Genomic DNA, 12,500 nt, shown 5'->3' with positions numbered 1-12,500 from the left:
AGTGTGTTTACTTATCAGAAAGGCGCACTGAGTAGTTTTTCCTGTTCACCTCTCTATTTTTTCTTGTAGATGTGCAGCTCTATTATAGCCGTTCATGGTGGTGGGGTGAGGGTGAGGATAACATTGCTTTTTACAGATACACTTCAGAAACAACTGAGATGTTGAGCTAAATTGCCATCGTGAAAATCTACGATACTAATTGTTTTTTTTTTTTTTTTTCATTTTCTTATGAACTCTTTCAGAATGGGATGGTAACAAAAGATCTGACAAGACTAAAAACACTTCTCACAGAAACAGAGGTAAGACTGCTCAGCGGATCTCTTGGGAAACCTTTGACTCAGTGGCTAGCGAGCCTCTGTATTAATGCATGCGAAATCCGTGCGGCATCAGACAAGAAGGTGAGGCCGTCAAGGCGGGGTGGTGGGCCTGCTGCCCATCCCCTGTAACCAGCTTGGCCCGTTATCAGAGCAGGCTTCTTAGGCCTCCTCTGCATCCCAGCTCTGTTCTGTCCCTAATCCCCAAGAGCTGGTTTTAGCCAGCAACAGGAAACATGATTGGGAAATTGTAGTTTTCAGCTTAACTTCTGGCTGTTAGAAAATGATCTTATTAGAAAGGAGAGACTAAAAAAAATGAGATACCCCTTAAGCTTCTGTGTGTTTTTAAAAGATTTATTATTTATTTGAAAGGCAAAGTTAGAGAGAGAGAGACAGATCTTCCATCTGCTGGTTCACTCCCCAGAAGGCCACAATGGCCGGGGGCTGGGCCAGGCAGAAGTTAGGAGCCTGGAACTCTATCAGGGTCTCCCATATGAGTGGCAGGTTCCAAGCACTTGGGCCAACTTCAGCTGCTTTTCCCAATCCATTAGCAGGGAGCTGGAATGGAAGAGGAGCAGCTGGGACTTGAACTGGCGCCCATAAGGGTTGCTGGTGTTGGAGCTGGCAGCTTAACCTGCTGTGCAGCAAGCTTCTTGTTTTTCTTTAAGCAACTGGAAGAAGAAGTTTGGGACTTCAGGATGTATTTTGAGGGAATGGCTTTAGGAGTCAGAAAGGTATGTCAGGGTAAATGGTGAAAACTGCTCCAGTGAAGGGCTTGGAAAGCACTTGGGAGGCCAGAGACAGCACGGCCTGTAAGAGGTGCGTGCCTTTGTAAGTCTTAAACTTCCATTTCTCATTCCGGCATGTGAAAATAAGTTCTTTTTAATGACCTCCTTAAAAATAGCCATTTTGTCAACTTTGATCATAAGTGGAAGCTTGGGCACTGGGGTTTAGCCTAATGATTAAGAAATGGGTCAAGGTACCTGTATTCCATTTGGAGTTTTGGGGTTTGGTACCCAGCTCCATCTCCTGGCTATAGCTTCCTGTCATTGTAGAAGTGGTAATAGCTGTAGCAGTTAGGTTCCTTCTTGTGGAAGATCTGGACTGAATTACTGGCTTCTGGCTTAGGCCTGGTCTGGCCTTGCCTGGCCTGATCCCAGCTATTGCAGGCATTTTTTTTTTTTTTTTTAAGATTTATTTATATACGAGAGAGAGAGAGAGAGAGCAAGAGTGAGATCTTTCATCCACTGGTTCACTACCCAGATAATTGCAATGACCAGGGTTGGGCCAGGACGAAGCTAGGAGGCAGGAGCTTCTTCCAGGTATCCTACGTGGGTGCAGGGGCCCAAGTACTTTGGCCATCTTCTGCTGCTTTCCAGGCACATTAGCAGAGAGCTGGATCAGAAGTGGAGTAGCCAGGACTTGAACTGGCGCCCATATGGGATGCTGGCACTGCAAATGGCAGCGTAACTCATCCTGGGAGAGTTGACTAGTAGATGGGGTCCGTCTCTCTCCCTCTTGCTTTCTGTTTTTGTCTCTTATATAAATAAATGAAGAATAAAGAAACAGGGAGCTCTTGTAAAGTGATTGCTTGGCTTCCTTGTTCCACAACTGAACACCTCCTGTGTGTGCTGGGTAGTCTGCTTGATGTCGAGGATACAGTGCTGAGCAAGGCACCCATGGTCCTGGGCCTCTGGGAAGCTGCAATCTTGGGGAGGAGATAGATAGCTAATTAGTTAATTAGATAACTATAGATATGATTCATGAGAGGGAGAAGAGTAAGCCTTGGTGCTGCATAAATCGCTGGATCACAGGTGATCAGTGACAGAGACAAATAAGCCAAGAGCTGAGAGTTGAGAAGGTGCTGCTTTCAGGGAAAGTGAGATGAGGGCACTGCTTGCAGGCTCACTGGGTGCACAGAGACCTGGACATCAACCTTGACCTTCTGTGAATGGGAATTCCTTTCCTGTTCCAAATCTAATCACATATCCCAGTTCGTTCCAATAAGTAGTCAGCGAACAAGACAGGCATTACACAAACTGCATTTGCTGGCATTGGGCCTTGTTTTTTAAGGTTTTACTTTCTCTGTGTTACATTATTTTATGGTGAGAACCAAGGAAGTTCTCATTAATTTGAAAGCCATTTCTTCTCTTGTATATATGTATGTCTTTTAAATATCTAATATGTAACAGAAGACAATTGTAAATATTTTAGACTTTTAGAATGAGAACATAAAAACACTACATTTTTTTGGCTTACTCTTAGCTTTTATTGCCTTAACTGACTTAACAGCTTTACATCTGATAACCACATACAACTACATTTTTAAAAGCTTATTTATTTATTTTTTTTTAATGTTTATAATCTTTTTACCTGTAAGGATACAAATAACACTTGACTTTTTTTTGGGACTGTGCTTTTGGAAGAAGTGACTTAAAGTTTTGTTTGTAATTATTTTTCCGTGTGACCAGAGTAGTATTCTTTTTGGTTAGTGAACTGATACAATAAAACCCATCTAGAAAAAGCCAACTAACAATGTTCCCTGTGTTTTTATTGCACACAACACATTTAAAAATAGCAATGATCTATTATTTAAAGATTGGTCTGTGCTTGTATTTAGCTTGTAAGTCCTAGTGAATGAGAGTAAAGACTGGAAACTAAAGACTGATTCATAAAAGCAAAAACAAACACTCTTTAGTAGAACAGAAAACATCTTATCAGTAGACTTGATTGTGAGTTTATGAGTTCTCACGCTGTAGTCTTTGGCTGCTTTCCCTGACAGTGTCAATGAGGACTAAAGGTCATAAACTGTTTGCTGTTGCCCTTCTGCACTGGCTGAGCATTATAAAAAGTGTTTACAAAGCAAATGTGGAGGCAGGCGTTCGACCCTGCACTTAAGATGCCTCCATCTCGTGTTGGAGTGCCTGAGCTCAATGTCTGACTCCAGCTTCCTGCTAATGCAGATCCTGGGAAGCAGTGGTGGCGGCTGAAGTGACTGGGTCCTGCCATCCAGGCGGGAGACCTGGACTGTGCTCTCAGGTTCTCGCTCTGCCCTTGCTCCAGATCTGGCTGATGTCAGCGTTTGGGGAAGTGAACCAAATGGATGGGAGCTCTCTAGCTTTCTCTGTCTCTTTGCCTGTAGTATAAGTAAGTAAAAATTAAAAAGAAGCAAACTTAAGGGCCACATTGTAGCGTAGTGGGTTAAGCCACTGCCAACAATGCTGGCATCCCTTATGGGTGCTGATTGAAGTTCCAACTGTTCTGCTTCCAATCCAGCTCTGATAATGTGCCTGGGAAAGCAGTGGCAGATCACCCAGCGACTAAGGCCCTGCACCCACATGTCTCTCTCTCTCTCTCTCTGCCTTTCAAATAAATAAAAAAAATTTTTTTTTTCAAGTAAGCAAACATAACACCTTGGAACCAAAAAGGATAGCCAAATATTCAGGCACGCTGAGCTCACTCTGCCATCTCTTTCTGATGAGGGTGTGCTGAGTGCTGCAGTGTTAGCCTGGCTTGCTCTGCCCCTCAGTGGATTGTCCCTTGTGCTGAATTGGGAGGCTCACCAGGTTTTCTTTTTTTTTTCCTCCCCTCCAACAATTGAGCAAATGTTTTAGGCTTTATTTTACAGCCTTGAAATGGTAACTAAAAGAATGTTGTTTCCATTCTTTATCTTGTGTATTTGGCAAATTTATTTGGATAAGTTTTGAAGAGGAGGTAACTCAAAAATTTTTAATTTTGAAATTGAAATATATTGAACCTTTAGCTTTTATATTATTTGTTCTGCATAAGTTGAATCATAGTTTAAGGGCTGATGTGAGAGAGTAGCACATAGAGCTTACTTGTAGAATTTCTGCCTTTAAAAGAACCTTTTTTATGAAGTGTAGGATATTTATAATATGAATAATTGCTTCTGATTTGTTAGTTTATGTATTCTTATATTCAGTCCCTCATTTTATTAAAAAATAAAGTAGGTTATCTTTGAAAACCTTAAGAGCTTAAGTGGGAGTCAGAAGCCATCTTATCCAAACAAACCATAGTGAATGTGTTATTTCATTTATAACCAATTAGCCTTTAGGACATTCATTCCACGGCACAAGATATTCCAAGTTGCATCTTGGGATAATGTTTCCCCCTTCTCAATTCCATTGAACATTCATGGAGCACCTGTGCTGCTCCAGGCTGTGGAAAGCTGAGGTATCTATGAGAAGCCATCTGCAGGGTGGGCGTTTGGCACAGTAGGTTCAGCCATCACTTAGAAAACCTACAGCCACATCATAGCGCCTGGCTTGAGTCCCGGCTGTCCCACGCTTCTGGTCCCACTTTCTGCTAACTGCCTGAGAGGCAGCAGATCATGGCTCAAGTACTTGGGTTCCTTCCACTCACATGGGGAGACCTAGATCAAGTTCTGGCTCCTGGCTTTGGCCTGACCAACTCCGACTGTTGGGGAGTCTTTTAGGGAGTGAACCAGTGGATGGAAGATCTCTTTCTCTCTCCCTCCCTCTCTCTCTGTCACTCTGCCTTTCAAATGCATACAAACATGCATACCTACATACTTTATAAAAAGCAATCTGACAGGCCTGTTGGGAATGCACATAGCTAATACATATACAGAAAGTACTATAATCGAAGTACATGCAGAGAAAGAAGAGATTAACCCTGTGTAGGGAAATCATGGTGGTATTACTGTGGGAACTGAGTGAAAAATGGGAACAGCTAAGTAAAGACTTAGATTCTTTGGTACAGGCTTAGATTGGAAATCCTTCAGTTGATTAAGGGAAGCAATGAAACAGATGATAAGGAGGACCTTTTAGAGGACAATGGCACTGGAAATAGAGTATGAGAGAGATTTCTGGAGCTGCTTGGGTGAGATTTGAATACTCATATCAGGAAAGAAAATAGAAGAAAGAGCTGGCTCTGTTTGAGGGGGAACAATCCATTAACTTGGTAAGGAGCACTGGAAGAGGATCAGATTTGGAGCAAAGGTGGTGAATTTAGTTTTGGACATGAGTGTGTTTGAAGTGCTTCAGCAATCTGTCTGTCCATCTACCCCTGCATCCATTCTTCCACGCAGCCCTCTGACATTTGCCAAGCACCTGTTATGTACCAGGTGCTGTGGAAGGTACAGGAATGCAGGAAAGTCAGTTGCCGACTACGGCCAGTAAATCCACGTGTGGCTGACGTGGTCCAGCATGTTCTGGGCTGCGCATTCATTAGGGATATGTGCTATGGTTGCCACTTTGTTGAAATAGGGCCTCTGGAGCTGAAGGAAAAGGTAGAGCCAAAGGCAGAGGTTGGAGATTCATCTGAGGAAGTTGGAGCAAGCAGGTCCACAGCCCTGGACTCCACAGAGGGGGAAGGGCAAGTTCCATAGTGCGGGGGACTTGGCAGGACCTGCTCCCATGGCCCGCAGCAGTAGTGCCCCATTTGCTCCACAGGAAAAGAAAAGGCACCTCTCTGGCTGGTTATTCTGTAGATGGTAGGAAGTGGAGAGCGAAATGGACGGTGCTGCTCTTGTGGAGTCCAGGACTAGGCACTTAGACTTCTTCTTTTACTGGGTAATTTTTATGTAAGGGGTCTGTAGAATTTCTGCAATGAGGGCCTCTCAAGTGTGTTTTCCACACATAATTAAGGTTTACTATAGAACAAAGAACAAACAATATCATTGGCAATTTGTTATTCAAAACATCTAAGCCTTTCAACTCCACCTTTAATGTTGCAAATTTAATTCCACATCAACTGGTTATTTCTTACTTTAAAAGTGTCTTTCATTTGAAAAATTGCAGACAGCAACTAGTAACGTCCTCTCTGGATATCACGTGGAAGACTTAGATGAGGGTGAGTACCACACTCTTTGTAGCTTCTGTGCCTTCAGGCTGTGCTTCTTACTTGAGCGTTGGGAGGGCGGGGGATGCACTGGGTTATGATACATGTAAATGGAGACATGGGTTGGATGTAAAAATTTAATTTTAAGAAGTTGGTATAGATGAAAGCAGTTTTCTCTCTGCACCTTTTCATAGAATAATGCAGTAATGGAGATAGGAGGTAACTTGAGTTCTTCTCGCATTCATCCTTTTGCATCTGTCCAGGACTAAATTCAGATCTCGGTCTTAGAATCTTCTTTCTCTCCTTGTCTTAGGCTAGTACAATGAAATTTTTTGGGAGTTCTGATCTGTAAACTGAGTTGGTCTTGCCCGAATTAATGTTGACCATCTTCTCTGCTCTCCTCTTGCCTGGGAAAGGGAAGAGAGAACAGCAGTCCTGAGCGTTTGCTCATTGCTGTGTCCCGTGGTAGTGGCTTTCGCAAGCTGAGAGTCCTTCTCTATGTTCTTGGTAGCGGGTGAAGCTGGTGTTTATTAAGGTTTAGTAGTTCCCCAGAGTCACACAGCTGGTAGGATCGAAGCACAGCTTGACACTTAAGCTGCTGGAGTCATCTTTTCTTTTTCTTTCATGTTTTTGGGGTAGAGGGAGCCGCAGTGACTTGAGAAGAAATAGGAAATGTCTGTGAGGTCCTCGAAAACTTCCTGCTTAGCCTCTAAAGCTTTTGCCTTTTCTCTCTTAAGTCTTATTTTCCTCGCCTTATTTGGCACCTCACCTAAAAAAATCAACTCATTGTTTTCAAAAATAAACAGGTGATATATTTTTTAGCTGCTATCTTAGGATCCAACTTTCAAGTGTAAAAAAAAGACTGTTATACAGTGACATGTGGAAGCAGCTCCTAGGTACATGAATTACGATGTGGATCCTCTTATCCTCTCATCACTCAGTGTGCAGCAGTGGAATTTCCTTCCAAGACTCTAGTTTTTTCATTCCTGAAGAATTCCCACCAGAGACACATCCCAGGCTTAAGCAATGTCAAGCAAACCACCCTTGGGAGTGGTTGGGAAAGAGATTGAAGTGAAAATATGTCTACCAGTTGCTAGGACAAAGTTAGGGTCACCAATCTGACACAGCTGCTGGGTAACTGCCTCTTCAGAGATTCTTACAGTCATATGGGTGATCGATTTAACTCAGTTTCTTGTTTTTTGTTTTTTTTGATAGAAGCAAATGTGTTAAGTCCTTTGCATCATCTGGGGTGGTGTGTGTGTGTGTGTGTGTGTAAATTATAGTACTGTTTTCAGCTAAATATTAAAATTACTAGATAGCCTCAAATTATAAGACTATATCCTGGCTCCTCCGTAGGGTCTTGCAATGCTTGGCATTTCCGCCCACCACCTCGGGGAATCACGAGCAGCGAGGAATATACTCTGTGTAAAAGGTAATGTGAACCATTACGTTTTTTAAACCAGTTGCATGTCTTCGTTGAGAGGAGAGAGAGTTTTCCTTCAGTTTTTAATAATTCAAATTTAAAGAAGATAATAGGTTAAAGAAGAAAACGTATAAAGATTGAGTTTATTTCCTGTTTATTTTTAAGAGTAGTTTATTTTCTGTTTGCAACAGAAGTAAAAAATGCCATTGTCGGCCGGCGCTGCGGCTCACTAGGCTAGTCCTCCACTTTGCGGCGCTGGCACACCGGGTTCTAGTCCCGGTCGGGGCACCGATCCTGTCCCGGTTGCCCCTCTTCCAGGCCAGCTCTCTGCTGTGGCCAGGGAGTGCAGTGGAGGATGGCCCAAGTCCTTGGGCCCTGCACCCCATGGGAGACCAGGAGAAGCACCTGGCTCCTGCCATCGGATCAACGCGGTGCGCCGGCCGCAGCGCGCCAGCCGCGGCGGCCATTGGAGGGTGAACCAATGGCAAAAGGAGGACCTTTCTCTCTGTCTCTCTCTCACTGTCCACTCTGCCTGTAAAAGAAAAAAAAATGCCATTGTCATTAAATAATAAAAGTCAAAACAATATTCAGCAGCCACCTTTTAATTACCAACAGGTGATATAAATGCAGGCTATTGAGATTTTATCCAAAAGTCTTTTGTAAACCACTTGTATTATTGTGGCTGAACTTAGTTGCCAATCTTTTGTTAATGTGAAATTTACCCGGGTTATTGTGATTGAAATTAGTTCATGTAAACTGAAATAGAGCATAAAATAGAAAAATATTAAATTATTTTAATAGCATATAAAAATACCTTCATGTAATAATTATACAGGATTTTTGAATAATTTATATTTGAAGAACTAACCTTTCAAAATTTAATAAGTATGCATTACTGTAGAAAGAATTGTTGAAGTCACATTTTACAAGGTGAACTACCTAGTTCTTTTTATAAGAACTAGCAAATACTGGGAATTTAGGTATAAATTTTCATTTGCCTTATGATAATGAAGAAAATTTGTGTCATTTTGATGATTGGTTAAGACATCGATTTCATTTTGTAGTAGAAATAAAGAAAACTACATAGAAATATTGAAAATCCTGGTAGCATCATGTTATAAGAGAGGTAGAACACAATTGTATAAAAAGGAAATATTAGATTTATAGCCTAGATAAAAGTATAAAACTTACACTTTTTAAGGAAAATAATTCAAAACAAGCCAATAGACAGATATTTGGTTCATTAAGACATATTGTACTTAGCCACAAATACATTATTTTAAATGTGTTTTCAGAAACATAAGATAATTTAATAAATGGTATAATTTTAAATTGAAGTATTTTTTGAACCATCAGGAGCAATTTTAGATATACTTACCTTTTCAAATATGGTAAACTGTTTGGTAATTTGCATTGTGCTGTGTTTCATTTTGTATTTCTTATTAGCCATATTTTCTCTAGTTGAAATTTGTTTAATGTCTCTCGTGTCCACTTTGCTATTTTTAATTTGATTTTCATCTTTTTCCCTCATAAGGGTACATTAGTTTTTTAAAATGTTTTCGTTCATTTAAGAACTGGTTGTACTCATAGTTTTGCAGAATATTTAAAACTTTAAAAATCAGTGATTGGAATCTTTTCTTTATCTGTTTTGATCCCCACCACAAATTATCAATTGAATTTTCTTTTTTAAAAAAATTATTTTTGATTGACAAATGGTTGTACTTACATATAATGAGTGCCAAATGATGTTTTGATGTACTTGTATGTATGCATTCTACAATTGTCAGTTGTACAATTTGCATTGAAAATTTGAAAATTTTTCATTTCTTTGTGGTGAGAACATTCAAAATCCTCTCTTCCTGCTGTATACTGCATTATAGTTGGCCATTGGCACCCTATTGTTCTGAGTCATAAAACTCGAGAAATTGTTAACTGTCCTTTACTATTGACATTTATGAAATTTACTCTTTGGAGACTTGAATGTGACTGTTGGGTAAATGTGTGACTCTGTAATACGAAACTTCTGTTCTAAATTTACTTAGCACTTATAGGCAAATTGATGTCATCTAATACTTTCAATGAAATATAAATAATAGTACTATAGCAAAGACTAAAAGCATTAGGTTTAAAGGTAAAAAATAGAACCTCTAAAATGACAGTTTAATAACATTAAATTTTTTTCAAAATGAAATTCCTAATATACAGAACTTTGAGCTAATCTGGTGTCAGGATCCCCTGAGGGTCTGAGGAGTGATGGTGCGTGTGTTCTGTGTGACAGGATCCCCTGCGGGTCTGGAGGAGTGATCGTGCGTGTGTTCTGTCTGACAGGATCCCCTGAGGGTCACGGCCGTGTTATGCACGTTAGGACCCACTTCTCAGGGAAGGGGAGCAGTTGCTGGTCATTTTCATTGTTCCCTGAAGTTCTCCCTCCTGTGTACGACAGCTCAATAAATGTGGCCTTTCAGAGCTGTTTTGTTTTTGCTATTGAGGAGGCAGAGGGTGAATGCTGAAGTTTGTCTTTCAACTGGTTCAGCAAAGTGTATGATAAAACAGTCTTTCCTATTCTACTTAGGTTTTTAGAGCAAGGAATCTGTAGGTATGGTGCCCAGTGTACTTCAGCACATTCCCAGGAAGAACTAGCAGAATGGCAGAAGAGATACGCGTCACGATTGATCAAACTGAAACAGCAAAATGAGAATAAACAGCTCTCAGGCAGTTACGTGGAGACCTTAATAGAAAAGTGGATGAATTCGTTATCTCCTGAGAAAGTGGTGAGGAAAATAAACTACATTTTTTTTGTTTGTCTTATACAACGAACTTATTTGAGTCTTGACTTATTATGTATAGTATTTTTGCTTATTTCCTTACCTTCTGTATGAACAACTTGATGCGTGATAAAATGTTTTTAGTGGCAAAAGTGGACCCAAGTGGTAAAATAAAAGCAGAACTAAACCATCTGGTTGGAGATCTGTAGATAATATGTTAATGACTTTCATTTAGGCAGACTTGGTCTGCTGTTTTTTGGTTGTTGTTGCTTCTGTCACTTATTTTAACTTTTAAGTATTTTGTTCCTACAAAAGAAACTGAAAATGAATGTATAAAACACCTGACTTGGTAACAAGTTCCTTCAGAGTCTTTACTGTTGACATGTACTTACCATGCTAAAAGCTGGTGTTTGTACTTTCATCAATGAAAGTATAATGTTAATTGCTCTCTGTTTTCAGCTTAGTGAGTGTATAGAAGGGGTGAAGGTTGAACATGATCCTGACCTGTCCGTTACGGTCAGCACCAAAAAATCCCACCAGACATGGACCTTTGCACTCACTTGTAAGGTATGAATTTTGTGCTAATTAAAGAACATAAATTTTGTTCATTTTTCTCAAGGCTTTTTTGGACCCTTAAATCTCTGTGATAAGAGAGTATTGAAAATGTTTTTCACTAAGTACATTTTCTGTAGATTCCATATTGTGCTAAAGTGTATTCCTGTATTTTGATTATTAGAAGTGCAGTTTTTGACTTGGAGAAACAATCTTTGTAGATATTCAGAATGCTTACATATTTATTTGATGAAGAAGTTTTTGATATATTGGCTCCTAAACTTGGAACACAGGATGGGGTTCATGGCTTGCAATTAACTACTTAAAAAACTTGAATTGCTTGTCTGGAAATTCTAAGATTTTTAAATAATGACAACTTATTTTTAAATTTGATTTGGTGAAATCACAAATTCCGAAATGGATTTTTAATATGAGACGTTTTCTGTAGTACTTTCCATCTTAAATTATAATCGTCAGAGTTTAAGATAGAATTGAAGTGAAAAATTTCTGTGAATATATTCAGTGGAGAAGTTTTGTGTTTAGTGTCATTTCTTCCACTGTATCCTCTCTATTTTGGGATGAAAAATCTGAACATTTAGCTTCAGCCTTGAACCCAATCCAGTACTTTCAGAGGTAACTGCCCTCTTATGAAGGCTTCCTACTTGAGGCTACTTAAAACTTCATTAGGTAAAGGTCTGGGAAGTTGGAGGTCAAGTACTACACAGGGTGATGACAACTTTTGTCACAGTGAAAGATGGACATATCACAGAAAGTGCAGGGAGGCTAGTGATGTAGTATGATATAGCTTCTTAACAGCTGATTTTTTTTTTTAACCATTTTGATTTTTTCTAAGTGGCTTATGAGCACGATTTGTTGTTTTTAACATTATACATTAGAAGCATGGGAAAATGAAAGCCCCTTATGGAAATATTTTCTTTGAAGAGCCCAATTACAATTGGATTTTTCACCCCCTTGTACTCAATGAATTATTTTAACTTCCTTGTAGCCTGCAAGAATGCTGTATCGTGTAGCATTGCTTTATGATGCTCATCGTCCTCATTTTAGTATCATTGCAATATCTGCCGGAGATAGTACTACCCAGGTATCACAAGAAGTCCCAGAAAACTGTCAAGAATGGATAGGAGGAAAGATGGCCCAAAATGGATTAGATCATTACGTGTATAAAGTCGGGATAGCATTTAACACAGAAATATTTGGAACTTTTCGCCAAACCATAGTTTTCGACTTTGGATTGGAACCAGTACTCATGCAAAGAGTAATGATTGATGCAGCTTCTACAGAAGGTAATATTTAGACTTTTTTCCCCTGATACAATGTATTAAAGGCAACATTGAAAGATGTATTGGCCCCCGAATATTCCATGGATAGGGAGGGAATGATAAGGATAAATGATCCCAAGTTAATTGACTCATTTACTGTGTAATGGGCTTAGAATGGTTCACATTGTGCCCTGATCTCTTCTTCTGGTTATCAGGCAAAATTTGCTACAGTTCCCCAAAATTGTATGAGTTAGATGATCAGGTCTATTTTGGTCTACCAATTTCATTGTAAATTAAGATGATTTTAGCATAGTCAAATCTGTTAATATTAGTTTGGGTAGTA

The 12,500-nt window shown here is 39.8% G+C and overlaps 1 protein-coding gene across 2 annotated transcripts in view; it reads left to right on the top strand.

The window, feature by feature from the left end:
- The window catches only part of HELZ (helicase with zinc finger), a 176,096-nt gene that overhangs the window by 44,997 nt on the left and 118,599 nt on the right, over window positions 1–12,500 (top strand). For both annotated transcript variants that reach the window (XM_062215686.1, XM_062215687.1), the window contains exons 7-12: window positions 243–299; window positions 6,098–6,149; window positions 7,494–7,569; window positions 10,133–10,331; window positions 10,785–10,892; window positions 11,884–12,181. In XM_062215686.1, the coding sequence (XP_062071670.1) occupies window positions 243–299; window positions 6,098–6,149; window positions 7,494–7,569; window positions 10,133–10,331; window positions 10,785–10,892; window positions 11,884–12,181 (790 nt within the window). The remainder of the gene's footprint in view (window positions 1–242; window positions 300–6,097; window positions 6,150–7,493; window positions 7,570–10,132; window positions 10,332–10,784; window positions 10,893–11,883; window positions 12,182–12,500) is intronic.

This window comes from Lepus europaeus, chromosome 18 (genome assembly GCF_033115175.1).
Source record: "Lepus europaeus isolate LE1 chromosome 18, mLepTim1.pri, whole genome shotgun sequence".
NCBI classification, from domain to species: domain Eukaryota; kingdom Metazoa; phylum Chordata; class Mammalia; order Lagomorpha; family Leporidae; genus Lepus; species Lepus europaeus.
The sequence above is the reverse complement of the archived record's forward strand: the minus strand, read 5'-3'. Positions and strand labels throughout refer to the sequence as shown.